The sequence below is a fragment of the Mchenga conophoros genome, linkage group LG23, assembly GCF_057382185.1.
Source record: "Mchenga conophoros isolate Kocher_MC1m ecotype Shallow Benthic linkage group LG23, M_conophoros_male_GT1.1, whole genome shotgun sequence".
NCBI lineage: Eukaryota > Metazoa > Chordata > Actinopteri > Cichliformes > Cichlidae > Mchenga > Mchenga conophoros.
In genome coordinates, this window is record NC_140547.1 from 52185395 (window position 1) to 52206566 (window position 21172).

The 21172-nt window shown below is 40.5% G+C and overlaps 1 protein-coding gene across 2 annotated transcripts in view; it reads left to right on the top strand.

Annotated features, from left to right (window-relative positions):
* Nucleotides 1-21172, top strand: part of dmd (dystrophin) — a 296432-nt gene that overhangs the window by 84936 nt on the left and 190324 nt on the right. For both annotated transcript variants that reach the window (XM_085266347.1, XM_085266348.1), the window contains exons 3-8: nt 3864-3956; nt 5374-5454; nt 7128-7220; nt 9298-9399; nt 10874-10944; nt 14270-14388. In XM_085266347.1, coding sequence (XP_085122473.1) covers nt 3864-3956; nt 5374-5454; nt 7128-7220; nt 9298-9399; nt 10874-10944; nt 14270-14388 — 559 coding nt within the window. The remainder of the gene's footprint in view (nt 1-3863; nt 3957-5373; nt 5455-7127; nt 7221-9297; nt 9400-10873; nt 10945-14269; nt 14389-21172) is intronic.

Consider the following 21172-nt stretch of genomic DNA (forward strand, 5'->3'; position numbering starts at 1 on the left):
AATTTCTAATAATAATTAGTTTTTTACATTAGCAAGCCCAATGATGGTCGGAGATGGTCTGATACCGAGAGCAGCAATATAAAAAGACAGGAACCTGGAAATGTGTCCGTGGAAGTAAATGTTTGTAATGAAATGTATTTTAAGATGTGGAAAATCTTTCCCTGAGAACTAGAAATGCAGGCGCAGAAGTGTGTGTAGGGCAGTAATAGAATTAAATGTGAGTCACATGAAACATAAGCTACTGATAACTAACTAACTACACAAAACATAAAAGTAGTGCTTCTATCTTTGTCAAGTGTAATCTGGAATGGATTTTAAGTGAGTGTAGTAAATAAGCACAAAGGTACTGAAGGTGGCTTGTGTTTTATGCCATTAAAACACAGTAACAGTGCTGTGTTTTTGAGGACAGAGATGAACTAACAGTCATCTGTAGTTCTGACACTGGGGCACACTGAGCACGAACACACTGCTTTTTGGACTGAATGTGTCAAATACCCAAGCTAAAACTAATGTCACGGCTAGTTAGCTAACAGTTACCCATGACCAAAATCTATGGCAGCATGGCCCAGGGTGCCAGGTTCACTTTAACATGGGCCCCATCGTGACTGCCTAAACCTTTTCTTAGGGCATGATTGGTTATATTAGATCCTGTGTGAACCTGTGCGGTTTGTTTGAGATAATTACAGCACAAGTCTCAGGGGAAAAAAAGTCACACAAATCGTTAACAAATAGTTCACCTGTTATTTTTTTAGGCTTTCACACTTTAATTTAATTAACAGTAGAAATAGTTTCGTCAGTTTCTGGCTGCAGAGCGTGAGTAAGTGGTTAGAGTAACAATGATTCAAACAATTAATGCAACAAACACAATTTCTAATAAAAAAATGATGAAGGCCTGTTTGATTTTCTTATTAAAAGATAAGTGCATGAATTACAACACACTCTGTCTCTGTTGATATCAACCTGTGCAGTTCAGCCAGCGGTCGTTCTTTCTCTCACTCTCACTCACATGTGTAAAAGCAGCGGCTTGCTGCCACGTGACTGGCTGATTAGAGATTAGCTGCTGAACTGCTTTTGTTACACCCTTGACACCTCCTGTGCTTCTCTAAGTTTGCTCTCTGGAAGTCCTTTTCTGCTGATTTGTAATTACACCGTGTCCCCTGTGCTGTGCAAAGAGCAAACATCAGCTCAGGTATCATTGTGCAATTTTTCAGTATGAAGCTACACAGTTCACACTCTGTTCACTAGTATAACACACTAGCACCACGATTCAATAATTTTTTTTTAATTCAATTTTATTTACACAACGCCAAGTCACAACTGCAGTCGCCTCAAGGCGCTTTATATTGTAAGGTAGACCCTACAATGATTCATATAGAGAAAAACCCAACAACCATATGACCCCCTATGAGCAAGCTCTTTGGCGACGGTGGGGAGGAAAAACTCCCTTTTAACAGGAAGAAACCTCCGGCAGAACCAGACGATCATCCCTTTATTGTAGAAAGTAAAGATGTAGCTTCCTGCTATCATTGCTTTTGAGATACTTCTAAGATTTTTGTCTTTTTTCTTTTTTTTAATAAAGAATAGGGACATGAAATGCCACTCTAAAATAAATGGTTATGTACAAATGTTGCATTGCTAAATAGCGAAACTGTCACGGTCCTGTGTTGGTAACCCAGTGTTTTGACTTTTATATTATTATTGATCTTGATTTCTCATGGTTTTTGACTGCTTGTGTTTTGGTTTCTGTTTTGTATTTCTAGCTCTCCAGTTCTTCTTGGTTTGTGATTTCTTAGGTTTTGGTCCTGTGCCCCTCGTGTTTAGTGTAGGTTTAGTTCTGTCTTCTTGTTCCCCAGTCATTTGTGTCTCATGCCACTCCTGTCCCTGTACTCAGTGTTCCCTCTGTTCAGTATCAGCTCCGTGCCTCTGTGGCTGTCGTGTGTTTCCTGTTTTACTTTGAAAGTCTGTGTCCTATGTCAATGTGCTCTTTTTTGCTTCCTCCCGGTTTTGTCTCATCTGATTAGCGTCAGCTGTGTTCCCTGCCTGTCTGCCATTTCCTCATTTCTTCATGTATATATGTGTCTGCATTTTCTCCTGTGAGTCTTCCCCAGTGTTTCGTCTGCGTTTTCGTGTCTCCGGTTCCTCGTTCCCGGTTCTAAGGTTTTTGTCACATTTTCCCATGTTTCCGGTGTTCTTTAGTTTAGCTGCTCCCAGTTTAGGTTTTGTTAGTTCCCTTTCTGATTCCTTTTGTGTTTTGGTACAGCGGCCAATAAAGGCTCATTCTTCGGTTGAAACCTTCTCATTCATTTGTTTGTCTGTACTTGGGTCCTCATTCTCATCCACTCCACGCCGTCTGCTTCGCCAGACGTGACAGTACAGTGTACATTATATATACTTTACAAGTTCAGGATCACATTTTTGGCCATGATTGTGTCACTTTCTGCACCTTCACCTCAACTGTTTCCTTTCTATTTTAAATGTTTGCCAAGTGGCACTTGCCATATGTAAGAAGGGATACTGTTCTCCCACATAGATGATCTGCCCCAAGAAATGCAGAGAGATACAGTGATATATGATACAGTATGTTTGAGATGTGCCAGTTCATTCTGTAACACAGAAATTTGAAGTTTGTGTTGTGCTCGGACAGCATCTGATTTGTTTTGTGCCCATTGAATGTCCTGTGCCAGCGTCTTCAGAGGAGTCTCTGGTTAGTGCTTCACACTTTAGGTTGACTCTGTGCAGAGGGTCATTAATGACACAGTTACAGTTATGACTGTGTTGCGCTCAAGAGATGAATGTGGTACTGTGAATAAATGTAACCCTAGCAACTGACGCATATTAATGTGTGCCGAAATTGGCTCAGTAAACTGACATTTAGGAAAGAGGCTCGTGTAAGTACTCTCTGGAATAATGGAAATAAATAAACCTCTCTTATTAGGTCAACATCATGACAATTGTCCATTAGCATTTACTTCTAAAGAGCAGAGTTTTGTTAGCATTAGTGTCCACCATTTTCAGGTCCTCCTTTTGACCAAACATGAAAAGAGTAAATCATTACTTGCCTAGTAGCAGCTAGTATGTAGAATAAACACAAATGAAGTGGTTATATACTTATGCCCTCTGAGCAAGTAGGTCTATGGAGGGCCAAAAGTGTCAAAATGAAATAATTAAATATGCTATTTTGTCACTCCTGGTCCTCCAGTGAATAATTAAATGGTTTGCACACTGTTTGCACACTATTGCATTTAGTGGTGCATGATTTTTTTTAGAACACATGCTCCTCATCAGACAAATACGCAAAGGATTAGGGCCACTTTGGGGGGGGGGCTCGTCTTTTTTTTCTTTTCCAGAATTCTCCAGATATTAATCTCAGAAATCTGTAATCTCAGGCAACTGCAACGGACAAATAAAGGCTCATTCATTCATTCAGAATTCTGACTTTTTTCTCAGAAATATAATCTTTAGAAGTTATCAATGTTATGATTCTTTTTTGAAATAATGTATAAAGTAGGAAAATACTACTGGGAATGTACATAGTTTGAAAATGTAAGTTGTTATTCTTGCTGTGACACGCCTAGACCACACATCGTTGAAGGGCAGGTGAATGTTTTATTTTTGTTTCCAGCTCTAATTCACGCTTGTAGCTTTTCAGATGTCCTCTCTCCAGTCCCAGCACGCTCCTAAAAACATGAAAAAACATGAAAGGCATAATTAGTCAATACATCCCACCTGCCCTGCCAGCCACCGTGGCACTGCCCCCAAACCCACAGCACACCACACATCAGCCCTCCTCTGCAGGGGAGCTGGAGACCACACTCTGCCACAAATCCACATTCTTATTTTCATTTGATGTATTTGTGCTTTAGACAGGGAAGCCACCTGTGGAGGACCTGTTCTCAGACCTGTGTGATGGGCGACGCCTGCTAGAGCTGCTGGAGGGACTAACAGGACATGAGCTGGTATGAACATATACACATATAGTGTGCTTGCATTGTGACGATGTACTGGCTCTTTTCAACACTCTACATTGTACAGTGCTGTTTTTTGAATAGCTGTATTAGTACATGTCAAGGATAGAACTGGGACACAAATGCAAGAGTAGAAAAATACAGTCAGAAGTGAAGCATTGTAGCAGTTTGATGCCTGGGCTTTTATTGGAAATGTCAGTTATGTAAGCATCCACTGTATAAACATCCATCACTGTAACACTGCACATATAACTAAACTAAGAAACGACATAATATGTCCATTTTAAGTTCAGTTTTTAAAACCTGACAGTGTACACAACTATGGACACCATTAAAGCTTTATAAATGAGTCAGTGGGCCAGTTAAAATTTCAATGTGGTGATCATGTTCAGGATTATGACTTATTGGGAACAGGTCATTCAAACCACACAGCACCATATCAGGATTCAAGGAGCTTTATTGTCATTCGCATCGCATGTTTACATGAAGTGGAACGAAATGATGTACACACGGCCCCGGACGAAAAGAAACAGAATTTTTAAAAAGTAATAAATAAATAGTTGTTTAAAAAAAACAAAAGACCAAAACAGAATAACATATTAAATATAAGATATAAATAACATATTAAATTCTAACCTTGTTGTGGCTAGAGTCACTTACTGTTCACTGTTAGCTAAACACTGTGTTCTTCTTGCCATATGATAGCAGGTGCTATTCATTCAGTGAGAATAAAACCATAGACAGCTAGATAGTGTTTAGCTTAACTTCAATCATTGAAACCGTATAATCATCTATCTCAGTATAAAGAGAAAGCAAGACACATAATATGAAATGAATATGAAATCTCAAATCACCTAGAAGTTGTCACCTTGGAATCCTGAAAACATCTAGCTTTTTAAAATGTGATTCACATCGAGGAAGAATATATATTAGAAGAAGAAGGGAGACTGGATGATAACCCAACAAATATCAAAACCAGTGCAATCAAATTAGTATCTAAACATAACCAAATAATAGGTAAAATCCACGTGTAGATGACGTTGGAGAGCACTCTGCCCATTATTTCTGTTTGGCACAATCACTTGTTGCCGATCCACTGATCCCACTGTAGACGCTGCAGGAGAGCGCCTAATCCCGACTGTAGTTTTGATTTTAATATCTACTGAAAAAGGACCATTTATTACTCCTAACACTGAAAACGTATTTTTCCCACTCTGCTCATCAGTGATTCTTGCTGCTTCTCAGAAGGTGTAACCATTTGAAATTTTCATCACCCGTTTTAGAAATGCCAACAATCATTCTGTGTGTGTGTGTGTGTGTGTGTGTGCGTGTGCGTGTGTGTGTGTGTGTGTGTGTGTGTGCGTGCGTGTGTGTGTGTGTGTGTGTGTGCGCACGCACATACACATAGGTGAAGTTGGAAAGGGGATTCACGCGCGTTCACTCGCTAAACAATGTCAACCGAGCTCTGCAGATCTTACAGAAGAACAATGTGAGTATGCACTGCTATAAAGATGTAAATGTACATAATTATATTGGTTTTCTTGCATCAATTACATTAAATAAATCTAACTTTACAATCAGCAGACTGAAATCAATGAAACTGCTGAGTGTTATATGGATTAATACTGCTACTGTTTAAGAGTGAGCTCTTTTTAAATATTGTATTATGACTGTGTGACTGTTAACGGATTGAACTCTATCACCTGTAAGGTCTCCCCGCTCAAGATGACACATATACAGATCCATCTTATGTTAGCCAGTGTAAATGATTCAGAGAAGGCATGGGAGAGAGCGCCGTGGTCAAATAAAACCAAAATTTTGGCATCAACTGCCATGTTTGGAGGAGGAGAAATGCTGGGTATGACACAAATACTAGCATCCTTACAATCAAACATGCAGGTGGAGTCATCTGCTAAGGGTACAGGACAACGGTTTAAAAAAAAAGCAGCAGATTAAGGTCATGGAGCGGCCTAGCCCGTCTTTACACCTTAATCCAATCTGCAATCTGTTATAGGAGTTGGAGCTCCGAGTTGTCAAGTGGCAGCCAATAAACCTAAAGGATTTAGAGCGTTTTTGTAAAGAGGAGTGGGCCAAGTGACCTACGAGGAACATCTTACTGCTGTGCTTGCCAACAAATGTTTCTCCACCAAGTACTATTTTGCTTCACTCAATAACATAGGCAATGTGTTTTTGTCTGGACATTTTTAAAAAATAGTTATTTCCCCATCTTCAGTTACCTTATTAATGTATAGAAAGAATATGTGATAATATATAATAATTTTTCTATTTTATTAAAGGATGATACAAATAAAGATGAAAGTCAGCACTTTTAATAGTGATTAACATATAGGAAACAGCACGGCAGTGTGGTGGTTGGCATTGTGGTTGCCACTGTGGCCTTGCAGCAAGAAGTTCCTGAATCCAACCCCACCATCTGGCCGTGGCCTTCCTGTGCGGTGTTTGCATGCATTCTGTGCGGGTACTCCGGCTTCCTCCAAAGACATGCATTTAGTGCGTTTAGGTCAGTTGGTGCCTGTTGCCCATAGGTGTGAATGTGAGTGGCAATGGTTGTCTGTCTCTCTGTGTTAGCCATGCGACAGGCTGCTGACCTGTACAGGGTGTAGACCGCCTCTTGCCTTAGGCTCTAGCCACCCCGATTAGGATAAGCAGAAGAGGATGGATGGACACACAACAATTTTGCAGATCCACAGATTTACTCCAGCTCTCATCTTTTTGTTGTTGAAAATCACTATGAAGAAACAAAACATAAAAGGAAAAAGAAAGGAAAAAATTCCAGCGTAATAATGGCTGGATCACACAAAACTGACACACAACAGATCCTTTTTATTAGTTTTGCATGGCAACTAGTAGTTTACTCGTATCCATCTGTAATCAGATAACCAAGAGTCATCCCTCCCTGTTGTAATAGTGCACTGTCTGTGCCATCTGTGATGTCTGATCATAACCACACTACTATGTGTAATTAATGCCCACATTTAAATACTAGGACTGATTTTGTTACGTGCAAGTTTAAGTTCACAAGAAAACATGGCTTCATTTTAAAGAGTCACCACCACAATGGAGGTGAGAGTAGGTAAGACGACCTTCCTAAAATTGTGGAAATCATTTGTGATTTGTGTGCTTCCCGCATCCCATCTCCAGGTGGAATTAGTGAATATTGGGGCAGCGGACATCGTCGATGGGAATCACAAACTCATTCTTGGGCTCATCTGGAGCATCATTCTCCACTGGCAGGTATGTGTTAGTGTATGCTCGTACGTGTACATCCTCCCCTGGATTTGTCAACATTTGAAGACACTATTACATTGATACTTTAAAGCTGCCTCCATTTAGTTTAACTTTACTTTTTGTTGCCTTTTGTTGTCTGAGGTTGCTTCTTATTGGTCTAAGTGTTCTTTTTTTTCTTTTCACCTTGACCTTGATGATGAGTTTTCATACTGAACTGCTCTGAGGAAAAGAATTTGATGCAACGAAACAGAGCTGTGCAGGCTCCCTGAACTCTCAGTTGTATGTATATATACATTTTCTGTGGAAAGGCAAGGTATTCAGACAGGCCTTTTCGAAGCGAAAATACATGTTTTATTTATGGGAATCTTTTTCTGGTGTGTCTTTCTGGATCTGATTGTCAGTAATATTTTTCTGTGTAACTTAGTGCCTTCAAAGTTAACACAATTAACACAACTTCCTTGTAACACCTCTAGTTGTTTTTGATGTGCAAGTAATGCATACACACTTGCTGTCAGACACGCATAGTTCAGGGTGTCTGACAGCAAGGCATCAGTAATGCTGTGGATGGTAAACAAAATGGATAAAGGGTCTTTTGAGTGGCAAATTCAGCTTTAAAGCTCTGCTAGAGGGTTCCCTTGACAAGAACAAAGTTATTAGTATTTACTGTGAATTGTAATAACACCATAGTACGAGTCGAGTCTCAACACACCAGCTACTAGTGGACCGACCTGGGGATGCCACAGGCAAATGGGAACCATTGAAAGTTGCAACCACCAAGTACCTGCAGAGGGTCAGGCAAGTCCTGAGGAGTCAGCTGAACAGTAAGAACAAGATCCTGGCTATCAACACGTACGCCCTGCCTGTGATCAGGTACCCTGCTGGGGTAATAGGCTGGCCAAAGGAGGAGATAGAAGCCACTGTCATTGAGACAAGGAAGCTCCTGAGCATGCATGGGGGGTTTCACCACAAGTCAGCACCCTGAGGCTGTACGCTAAGCGGAAGGAAGGGGGCCGGGGACTGGTGACTGTCAGCACCACAGTCCAGGATGAGGCAGTGAACATCCAAGAATACATCAGGAGGATGGCCCCAACTGACCGAGTGAATACCTTAGGCAGCAGAAACCCAAGAAAGAGGTGTAAGAGAAGGAACCATCATGGAAGGACAGGCCCCTGCACGGTATGTACCACCGGCAGATAGAGGAGGTGGCTGATATCCAGAAATCCTACCAGTGGCTGGACAAAGCTGGACTGAAAGACAGCACAGAGGCACTAATCATGGCAGCACAAGAACAAGCTCTGAGCACAAGATCCATAGAGGCTGGGGTCTATCACACCAGGCAAGACCCCAGGCTGTGTAAAGATGCCCCAGAGACAATCCAGCACATAACAGCAGGGTGCAAGATGCTAGCAGGCAAGGCATACATGGAACGCCATAACCAAGTGGCCGGCATAGTGTACAGGAACATCTGTGCCGAGTATAACCTGGAAGTCCCGAGGTCAAAATGGGAGATGCCCCCAAGGGTGGTGGAGAATGACCGAGCTAAGATCCTGTGGGACTTCCAGATACAGACGGACAAAATGGTGGTGGCTAACCAACCGGACATAGTGGTGGTAGACAAACAGAAGAAGACGGCCGTAGTGATCGATGTAGCGGTTCCGAATGACAGCAATATCAGGAAGAAGGAACACGAGAAGCTGGAGAAATACCAAGGGCTCAGAGAAGAGCTCGAGAGGATGTGGAGGGTGAAGGTAACGGTGGTCCCCGTGGTAATCGGAGCACTAGGTGCGGTGACTCCCAAGCTAGGCGAGTGGCTCCAGCAGATCCCGGGAATAACATCGGAGATCTCTGATCAGTGGAGTGCAGTCACAGGAACAGCTAAGATGCTGCGCAGGACCCTCAAGCCTATTAACTGAATAATGTTAGTCCAGTCACATTGTTGTTAGCCTAGTGACTTAGGAAAAACCCCACCAATGTCCAAAATATCCAGGAAAGGTAGTGGTGAGGGTTATAGGGTAGGGTGCTAAAGGTTTATGCATCTTAACTAAGTTTTTGTACCAGCCTTGTTTTGTATTCCTGTGTGCAGGTTAAGGATGTGATGAAGGATGTGATGGAGGGCCTACAGCAGACTAACAGTGAGAAGATTCTGCTGAGTTGGGTTCGTCAGAATACACGCCAGTATCCTCAGGTATGTTCCTTTACTCAGTCTTAACCTCAGGCTGACACACTGGATCATGTTCGAATAGCTGTCTCCCATAGTTACTACACTTACCACCCTGTAACTGAGTGCTCAAGTACGTGTAAGTAATGGCAGTCTCCACTTTCAAATTTATTTATTTTCATAGAGTATGAAAGAAAGGTCTTTAGTACTCTGGGGGGCTGGGGATGGCCCGGGTCTCCTGGGTCTGCCTCTGGCCCCCGGAGGACCGTTATTGTGTCAACTCACCCTCATTATGAAGTCCGTCTGTGGACAAAGACAGATACACAGACACTCACACAGAACACAACGAAATTTATTTATTTTTTGTTTATGTTATTGATGGTTTTCCTTAAAGTTGTAGCAGTTGCCAGCCGATTGCGCTTTCCAATCCTGCTCTGTCCTATAACATTTCCTCCTTTTTCCCCCTTTGTTTTTTCTTTCTGTCCCTTTTTTCTCTTTCCATGTATGTCAGCTTTGACATTCTTAAATTGCACGTGTAGTGTGAGTAATAATAGAAATAATAATAAGACAAATTAGTAAATAAACAGATTAAAAAGAATAACAACAGAAATAATATAGAGAATTTATAAAGGTGGTCTTGGAAAAGCAAGTATGTTAGGCACAACAGTGCATTCAGAGCATAATTGTCAATGCGAAGCTGCCAGACAGGCTATTAGACATGTTCTAAGGGTTGTTGGAGGCTCTGAGCCAAGGAATAATCAATAAATTCTTTGAGGGCAAAATCATAATCAGTATAACCCTAACCTCTAGCCCTAACCCTATAATATCACAATGTTACATTTTCGTTTGGTTAAATATTTGGCAACAGAATTTGGCAAGTTTGATCAAAACAATAATTGTAATTGGTATTCATTAAAAATGTTATACAGATCAAGTGTTTGCTTGATTCAGATTTGGGATATATGTCATCATATTGCTTTTATGACTATGTGTGAAACTTAAAAAGAGACTTGACATATAAAAATACTCTTAACAGTATCAGTAGGACATATTTGCACCGTAGAATATTTTCGTATATTTACAGTTTTATACCATGTGGTTAATAATTCTCTAATTTATGTTTCTGTCACTTGACTTGTTTTGTTTTGTGTAAGGCCTGAAGCTTAACTAAGACCAATCACAACAGAACATAATCACTGCAAACATGTGAGCATGCGTGCCTCGTTATACGAAGTGCTTGACAGGAATAGCCACTGTCACTAAGATGACTTCTTAGTATGTTTTTTTTTAGCTATATATTCAGTTTTAAACCCTTTTTGCCCCCGTAGACAATCATTTCATGTATTAAATTTTTGATCCATTCACTGAAATTGAGAGCGAAAAGATGTCTTTAATCTATCTCTGGAAATGTAAACAGTATTTGGATGACAGTATTCCCACTCTTAAATGTCAAACTGCTTTCTCAGGTTGGTTCTTGAATATCCATTATCTCTGTCCTCAGGTCAATGTGGTTAACTTCTCCAGTAGCTGGAATGATGGACTGGCTTTCAATGCCCTCATCCATAGCCACAGGTATGTGTGTGTGTGTGTGTGTGTGTGTGTGTGTGTGTGTGTGTGTGTGTGTGTGTGTGTGTGTGTGTGTGTGTGTGTGTGTGTGTGTGTGTGTTCAGATGAAGATTTAACACAGGAGAAGTGGATAGACAGACTTTCAAAGGAATAGTAGAGCAAATATAGTCATTGCACTAAAGAGATATAGTGTATTTTAGACATGGAAGATGCTAATGCTGTCCTGAGAAAAAGGTTCAAAAATGATTGTATATGAAAAGATGCAGCCAGCCAAGTAAAAAGACTAACATCCCAATGCTGCCACTGCTGAAGCAGTTATTCTTTTTCCAGAATTAAATGGGCGGAGCAAGTCCTTCCTGGACCCACATTCCTGAATCTAAACTCTGGTCTCTAATGTAATGTGTAATGTGTATGTGTTAGGCCCTATAGGGAAATTGCTCCTCTGCATTTAACCCATTCACCCAGTGAAGCAGTGGGCAGCCACCAATGCAGCGCCCAGGGATGGTACCTTGCTCCGGGGTACCTCAGGGTAACCGTTCAGTGGAGTCGAACCCCCGACCTTCCGATCATGGGGCCACCACTCTACCTACTGAGCTATCCCTGCCCTCTAGTGATTTGCATTTCTTACCCAACTATCTGCCTCTGAGTTTGATGCCAAACTTAAAATGAACCTATAAATGTGATAGTTTTTTCATTGAGAGAAAGAAAAATAACATTACTTAGAATCTAAACCAGGTGTATTCAATTCAAATTCAGGGCGATCCCATTGAAGAACATGTCCTCAAACAGAGTTTTGGCGTATCATAAAGTTCCGCGTGCATTATAATTTAATGCAGTATATAACCTAGCAGTTGCATCAGCATCTATATGTAGTAAACAACTGATTTTATTTTACTTTATTCACAGTATTTCAGCAATGTTGTTTATTCATTTTCATAATGACCTTGAGGCTGCTCTAATAATAAAGTGAACCTCACTGTTTCGTAGTTTGAATTTCCCCCTTTCGTCTTTTTTCTTTTCTGCATTTCACATGTAAACCATCCGAGCTCTAACCCGACTCTTCTCTCTGTTCCCCTTCACACTTCAGCGTCTCTTTCCCAGCGTTTTCTGTTTTCACAAGTACATGATTTGATGTCAAGTGGGATAAGGCTGACAAAGCACAGGACTGGCCTAACCAGGAAGCTGATAATGGCTTAATCATGACAAAGAGACAAACCTCAGCGCTTTACATCGACGTTACATCCTTCGTGCTGCAACGCCCACTCATTAGGATCAGCCAGAAATCTGTCCCTTTCTACTTTACATTCCTGTGCTATTTTACTGAAGTAATACATCCAACTGTACAGTTTCCTGAAACAATAGCATGTGTCATCATATTGTGATATTACATTTTGGCTCTTCTGCACCTTCTGCTCAAAGTTGTTATGCTGTAAAATAAAGTCTTAGTCCTGATGTAAGAGTGAGGACTAAGAATGGGTTTTTAAATTTTATTTTTGATCAAAGTTGATTGTTAGCTGGATCTTGTAAGTATAAAAACTAAGTTCAAATAGGAAAAATTAAAAATGTAAATAACAGACAAGAGTTTGGGAGGCTCATCTGTAATCAGTGAAAGGGCTCAGTTTTAGTAAGCATGTCAGCATCTAACAACTGTTTCTTTAAAAAGTGGATTCAGTTCAACTGGGCAAGTGTGTTCTGTTGGAGAAACTTTCCATCACTCACCCATGAGACTGAATACTGAAATCACTTAAATGACTGATAAAACATTTGTGTCATGGACCATCATCTCCAGAGGAACTGAACATTTATCCATACCTGGGAATCATCCATGCATTAAGACATTGTTTGTAGTTTTTTTTTAAGTTAGCATTTCTTTTGCCTCATTTTTAACTTTAGGAAGCAACATTTTTCAGAAGAAAAACACAGTAAACTATCTGAAAATCATCAGACTAGTTGGTTAGTCTAATTTCTTTTTCCATGGTTAGTGGAGTAAGAAATGAGCTGCTAGGAACTCATTCATAAGCTCAAGAATAAACTAGCGGCACTCAGCGGTACCCTCAGCCTTGTACTACGGGGTGGCTGTAGCTCAGAACGTAGAGCGGGTCAGCTACTTATTGGAAAGTTGGTAGTTGTCTAGTCTGCATGCAAAGCATCCTTGGGCCAGATACTAACCCCAAGTTATTCTTCAATTCATCCATCAAATTATGAATGTGTGTGAATGTTAGATAGAAAGCAGGTATGTAGAAAAAAATATACGAGGTCTTGAATAACCCGATCTTATCTTAAAGACCTCATAGTACAGTATCACTCCAATAGAGCACTTCACCCTCAGGATATTGTGAGACATGGTGTCAAACGCCGCACTAAGATCCCGAAGGATGAGGATGGATAGAAGACCAGAATCAGCTGCCATCAGAAGGTCATTGGTAATCCTTAGCAGAGCAGTTTCTGTGCTATGATTGGGGCGGAAACCAGATTGAAATTGTTCATAGAGTAAGAATAACGAGTACTATAACCAACTTACCACCTCAAATTGTTATTTTTTATTCTATTCTAACTAAATTTCTGTTTACTGCAGCCCACCTGCAGTAAAGACACCACCACCACCACCACCTGCACCTTCACAGCCTACACTTCGGCAATCACTGCAACAGAGTGTGCATTGCTGCCCAATCAGAAAACTAGCTGATAGATGTATCCTGGTGTAGATTAATAACAGGGAGACGTGTATCTGATAAAGTTATTGCTATTAATATGATGCAGATGAGAAGCTGATTAAGTTTAATCAAGGTAGTCAGCATAAATTATCATTAAATTACAGAAAGGACCCTGCAGTGCATTTGGTTCACATTTTCTTTTCATCATTACTCATATACACTATTGATATTAGTGTACATGAGTAGGACTAAGCTTTTACAGGAAAGAATGTGATAGTTCTAACATGAATGAATGATTGAGTTTAAATTAAATAAGTAAATCTTACAAGAACACAGAGTGGGAAACAAAAAGCATCACCATGAACATAATGGCACAGTGGAGGAGTTTTCACTCAGAATTTTCTAACATGCTATTTTGCATTATAAAAGTCTGTTTTTATTGTTCGCTGTGGGGGAAAATGTGGTGAATGAGAGTGTGAATCTCATTAAAATATTACTCCACAGCAAATAAACTTCCAGGACTCAAAAATAAACCCAGCTGCATAAGCTGTAGGATATTTGTTTCCTATTAACACGTTACTAATTTCCTTAAAGCACTACAAAATACTGAGGAATGCAAGGGTTTTTATTGATAAAAGGTGTGTATGATACCTACCAATTTTCTTTCATCTTGCCAGGCCTGAACTTTTTGATTGGAGCTCTGTGGAGAAGAAGACCTCGGCAGTCGACCGACTGGAACATGCCTTCAGTAAGGCAGAGCAACACCTGGGGATAGAGAGGCTACTGGACCCTGAGGGTAACTACATGCTCACCTATTACCTTACTGTCAAGGGAAACTTTGTTGACAGGTTTTGCACAATAATACGAGGAATGCCTCCTAACAAATACTTTCATCACAAAATGTGTTATCATCTGTGGCATCCATCATTGCCCAATTTACGCCGTCTTGAAACCAGTTTAAACTTTCTGGATACATGCTCAATCGTCCAGGTGAGAAAACCCCAAAATGTTGATTTTGTTGATCTAGACATAGCATTTTCAGTGGGAGAAACATTTTATCACTCTTCAGTCTGAAGAAGTCACCAAATGATACTGTCCCTCCTTGACTGTCTAAAGAGATTCTCCATACTGTAGGGCCTTCTGTTCACATGCAGTCGTTCAACCTCTGCTTAAAAACATCTCTGGATCACAGTTCTCACTAGCTACAGGCCTATCTAAGCTAAGCTTCCTTTTCTTTCTAAATTTCTGGAGATCATTTTCAATCAGCGAATGGCCTTTTTGGAAGAGAATACCACTCTAGAGGTTTCAAGTCTGGTTTCAGAATCTTACACACCACTGAAACATCTCATTTAAGAGTTTTTAACCACATGTTTTTAGCTATCGACTCTGGTGACTGTGTTGTTTTTATACTTTGCGATTTAAACGATGGGTTTGACACAATCGATCATGAAGTTTTACTGGATCAAACCTTCTGTGCTAGCCTTTGAAGCCTCTGCTCCTTTCTCGTGTGGAGTTCCACAGGGCTCAGTTTTAGGCTCCCTCCTCTTTTCTTCTACCAGCTCCAACTTGGTTCCACAGTAAGAACGTATTGTATTTCATTACACTATTACGTGGACGATACCAAGATTTTTGTCCCTCCTAAAAGTAATGAAGCGTTTTCTTCTAGACTGCTGCTCAGGTGTCTTGGAGACATAATGGCTCTTAATGTTTTCAATTTTAATGAGGAAAAAACAGAAGTGATGGTGTTTGGGCGTACGACTCGGACCCTTTTTGTCGAGCTGTGTTCCTTTGTTCAGTACATCAAGCCGACTATTACAAACCTCTGGGTTGAGGTGGACGCTGAAATTTGACAGTCAAATCAGGGCAGTGGCAAAATTGAGCCTTTTCCAGTTGAGGCACTTGGCCAACATAAAGCTTTCTCAGCAGCACTTTGAGACAGTAATCCACACCTTTGTTACTCTCTGCTGGATTACTGTAATACACTTTATGTAGAGGTTATTGGCTCCTCAATCACTACAGTTGGTACAGGACAGAGCCTCAGATCTTTTCACATGCAGAAATTTGAGTATGTTTCTCCCATTTTAGCCTCACTCCACTGGCTGCCCATGAATTAAGTTTTAAATTATTTTATTTGCTTTTAATGCCCTTAATCATCTCGCCCCACCCTATCGCTCTGAGATGCTACAACCGTCCTTTTATCTCAGGTCAGTTGATCAGCTGCTCCTCAAACTAAGCATAAGCTAAGAGGAGACGTGTCTTCACTGTTACAGCTCCTAAAATATGAATGATTTGCCTTTACACCTCAGACAAGCCTCTTCTCTGTCTGTTTTTAAATCTCTTCTTAAATCTCTTTTCCTCGGCCTTTGACATCATGTGGGATGTTTATTTAATTTAATTGATTTTTTTATTTTATTTTGTTTTATAGTATGGCACTTGTTCTTGTTCTGTGGCTTTTTGATTCCTATCTGTTTGTACATATTTATTATTCATCAGTTAGGTCCATTGATGTTGTTTTTAAAGTGCTTTACAAATAAAGCTGGAATGGTCTGGTCTGGTAAAGTTAGAGAGAATAAAGCCTGGGTCAAAGATTATTCCAAAAATGTGATCATTAGTGAGTTTGCTTATTAAAACAGTCGCTGTCATTATCTCTTCTGAGGCAGAAAGTAATCAATCGAGATATCTTAAAGTGTTCCAGATAAGAGAATAAACTATAGAGAAGATCACAAAGAGTTTCACTGTCTTTGTGCCTCTAGAGAAATCACATGACAAGGTGTCAAGAGAGGCTCCGTGGTACTGCATAGGGACAGCAGGGGTGGCAGAGGACATGTATGAGGGCAGGAACAGTATTGAGAAGGCATGGGAATTGATAAGAATTGATAAGAATTTAGCAGTCCATGGAATGGAAATCACTGATTAGTGATTTCCATTCCATTATAAAAATCACTAATCAGTTAGATTCCTTATTGATTCTTGTTGTGTTTGCATTGGCTCCACTTTAAAAATGATGCCACTGCAAAGAAATTCATGTAAACCAACTGCATGCTGTGAGTCAAGTGTTTTTGGATATTAGAGGTATCTCCCTTCTTTGTGATCAGCGTTGTGGTCGTTACTCAAAAAAAGTAATTATTACACATATTACAAAGAACACTCTTTTCCTCAAAGTAATGCAGTACACTACATAATTACTCCAAGGAGAAAGTAATTCATTATATTACTTGTTACATTACTTTCATGTTACTCTGTAAAGTATCTGAAACACACTGTGTCATAATTACTGTTTAATAACGTAAACCTGAGGCCCCACACACCAACACAAATCCATATTCTAATGAGGACACGTGTTAACTTTCTCTTAGTATTTAGGTAATCACACAAAAAATAGCACAAAGAAACTTCAGAGCGATTCTGTTCTACTTTGTCGTCATCAGTTTGTTACCTGTTGAAGTTCAGCGTCTGCCTGCGGGGGTTAGCATTCCCTCAGCTTTCATTCTGGGTTCTTGGCTAGCTTAGCATTATAGGATATTGTCTGTGCAGATGCTTACAAAGAGCCAAAGTGCTAACAGCAAAATGCAGCTATTTCCAGTGTAACTGGAACCAATAAGCGGGATCGATAGATAAGCAGACTAAGAATTCCAAGAATTGGATCACTGGAACTGGTTCTTATAGAGAACAATTTTCTTGATTCCTACCTCTAGTAATGGGGGTACAGACAGGAGGAAAAAAGGATCTCAAAGGAGGCTCATGTATGTAGCAGAGGAGGACATGCAGAGTGTTGCTGTGACAGAAGAGGGTGAAATGGCGGCAGATGATCTGGTGTGGCGACTCCTAAAGGGAGCAGGTAGAAGATGATGATTGACGGTCTGTAGATTATAATCCCTAACAGGGTAAAATTAACATTTGAGACATTTGTGTTATTGGTGATTGTTAGTATGAAATACCCAATCATACTCAATGGCTCAATCATACTAGAGTAAAGATAGGATAGAACTTCTCTAAATATAAGTTGTGTATGTAGATAGCAACACATTTACAAAAGATGGATTTGTATTTATTACCAGTTTATCACAGTTACCATGAAATCACAAATAGATTGAATGGAAGCCAACTTGAGACTAGTCAACTGCAAACTAATAGCTCACCAATAGCAAATGCACGATACAGAGTACCTTTTAAACATTTTGTTCATAATTTTTATCGATAGAATTTCGAGACAAAACCAAGTGGCAGAAGGCTCCCACATTTGGTGGCCTCAGAATCTCATCTCTGTTTTGTTTTTTTGTTTTTTTGGATAATGTGGTATATAGCTGGGTGTGCAGCGACGTGTCTGAAGCCGTGGTCCTCAGGCAGAAAAGGTGCCCACTCCGGGTCCAAGCCCCAAATTGAGGAGCTGAAGTATCTTGTTTATGAGTGAGGGAAGAAGGATAAGGTAGACTGACAGACGAATTGGGGATGTAGCTGCAGTGAAGCAGTTGCTGCACTGGTCCAGTGAGTAATAGGTGAGCATAAAAGCAAAGCTGCCCATTTACCCCTACTCTCACCTATGATCACAAACTTTGATAATCACTGAAAGAATGAGATTGTGGATACAAGCTTTGGAAATGAGCTTTCTCCAAAGGGTAGGGTACCTCCACATCATCATAGTGATTCAGGCATCTGACAAGAATGCCTCCTGGGTGAGGTTTTCCTGACATGTTTTATCTGGAGGAGGCCCCAGGGTAAACGTGGGGATGGATGGATGAATAGACTTAGTAAATATAATCAACAGCTTTTTACCCCTCAGCTGTAAAAGGTCGTTGTGGTTTTAACATCTCCCTCTCCAGCAGGTGGGCGGAGTGGACACCCAAGTTTGTGATAACTCAAGAATGAGGCGTGTAAGCAATGTTCCCTCTAATTTTTCATGTGTCTGAGCGAGCACACAAAACCCCTGAGCTTATTAAAATAATCCAATTACAGCATTTATGTTAGACTACTTTTAATTAACTGCTTTAGCCCACTTACAATGAATATTTAAAATATCTTGTTCATGACCTGCAGCATGTTAACACTACTGGAAGTAAAAATAACTTCAACTCCAACTTTGAAAACACAACTTTCTTTCTTTATTTTTTAATAAAGCTCTGACTGTATTCTGAGTCTGTGGTCTGGGAGAGAGTCTGTAACTCTGTCTGCAAATACAGTAAATAATGACCAATGTTGGGTAATTAATTATTTTGTTACTTCTTCAAAAAAGTAACTGAGTTATGCAAACAACAAAGTTTTTTGCAGCTGTTTACCTAAAAATGCAGCCAAGGTGTTTTTAAACAAACATTTCAAACTATTTACAGAACAATCAGCTGTTCTGCATCTAATCTGATGCCACACAAATTATTTGTGTCGCTCCAAAAATAATTTGTGTCCACTATGAGATGAAGGAGAACAACAGCCTGATACCTGCAGGCCTGACAGCAGCAGATGTGTCACTGCTGTAACACCTGTAACACTCAGCAGGCGACTCATTGTTCTGACACACAACAACACTACTGACTACACTACACACTGACTACACACTAACTACGCACTAACTACACACTAACTACACACTGACTACACACTAACTACACACTAACTACACACTGACTACACACTGACTACACGCTAACTACACACTAACTACACGCTAACTACACGCTGACTACACGCTGACTACACACTAACTACACACTGACTACACACTGACTACACGCTGACTACACGCTGACTACACACTGACTACACACTCACTACACACTCACTACACACTGACTACACACTAACTACACACTAACTACACACTGACTACACACTAACTACACACTAACTACACACTGACTACACACTAACTACACACTGACTACACACTAACTACACACTAACTACACACTAACTACACACTGACTACACACTGACTACACACTGACTACACGCTAACTACACACTGACTACACACTCACTACACACTGACTACACACTGACTACACACTGACTACACACTGACTACACGCTGACTACACACTCACTACACACTCACTACACACTGACTACACACTAACTACACGCTAACTACACGCTGACTACACGCTAACTACACGCTGACTACACGCTGACTACACGCTGACTACACACTGACTACACACTCACTACACACTCACTACACACTGACTACACACTCACTACACACTGACTACACACTCACTACACACTAACTACACACTCACTACACACTGACTACACACTAACTACACACTGACTACACACTGACTACACAATGACTACACACTAACTACACACTAACTACACGCTGACTACACGCTAACTACACGCTAACTACACACTGACTACACGCTCACTACACGCTCACTACACGCTAACTACACGCTAACTACACACTAACTACACACTGACTACACGCTAACTACACGCTAACTACACACTGACTACACGCTCACTACACGCTCACTACACGCTAACTACACGCTAACTACACACTAACTACACAAGATTTGCGCTAAACGTCTCAAATCTCTCACATCTCAAACACGCCGTCACTCCTAAAACTTCCCCCTCCCTAAACAACTAAAGGCCATGTTGCCATATCATTCTTTGATTGGTCCACATGGTACATTTTTCCACCAATAGGAAAGGCTGGGAGTTTTGTTTTTGCTCACAGGCTTTCGAGCGTTTCCTTATAAAACGCCGTTTTTACCGTTTCTTCCTGCAGTAAATATAAACAACGACAGTATTCAGGAAGAAAAACAAACATTGCAGATATTTTATCATAACTCTGGTTTTACGTGGCCGATCAACACGATTTAAAAACTGGTATAAAGTCCACACTTTGTCCGTCAGTTGTTTCTCTTTCCTGCTCACGTCTCCAATGGTTGTACACGTTGTCATTAACGTGGCTTCACTCCACATCAACCGCTTTGCTAAAACACCGGTGTCGCACATAAGGACGCTGTCACAGCCTGTCAGCGACGCTGATTGGCTGCGTATATATGAATGTGAATCGCATCATTGGCTGGACTGTGGGATAAGGTGACATCGTTCTAATCCCATACGGGAGCAGCCAGTCACTGACTCACACTGCAAAACAGAATTGTTAAAGTTTTAATTTTAATTTCAATTCAGGTTAGATTTGTTTTGTGCGCAACGCAGATTTTCTGTGCGCAGAGACGTGCCAGCAGAGCGCAACTGCTCACGCGCAGCTTAGAGGGAACGTTGGTTGTAGGAGCTTCAAATTGATACCATAGGTGTATCTACTAAAAATCTGAGTTTGAATCTCAGTGACCACAACCTCAAGCTCAGAGATCAAGTTTTCATGAAAATCGCGTGAATGTGATAACTCAAGAAGGAGGTCAGTATTTTCATATTGATACCATATGTGCATCTATGAAGACTCTTGGATGAGTTTGAAGCACAGTGACCTTGGCCTCAAGGTCAGAGTTCAGAGGTCAAATTTGTGAAAATCTTGTAGATGCGATAACTCTTGAACAAGGCAAAAGAAAAGTGAGTGGACTTCCAGTCCTTAGACAGTCCATTTAATGTACAGTTTCTGTTTTTGA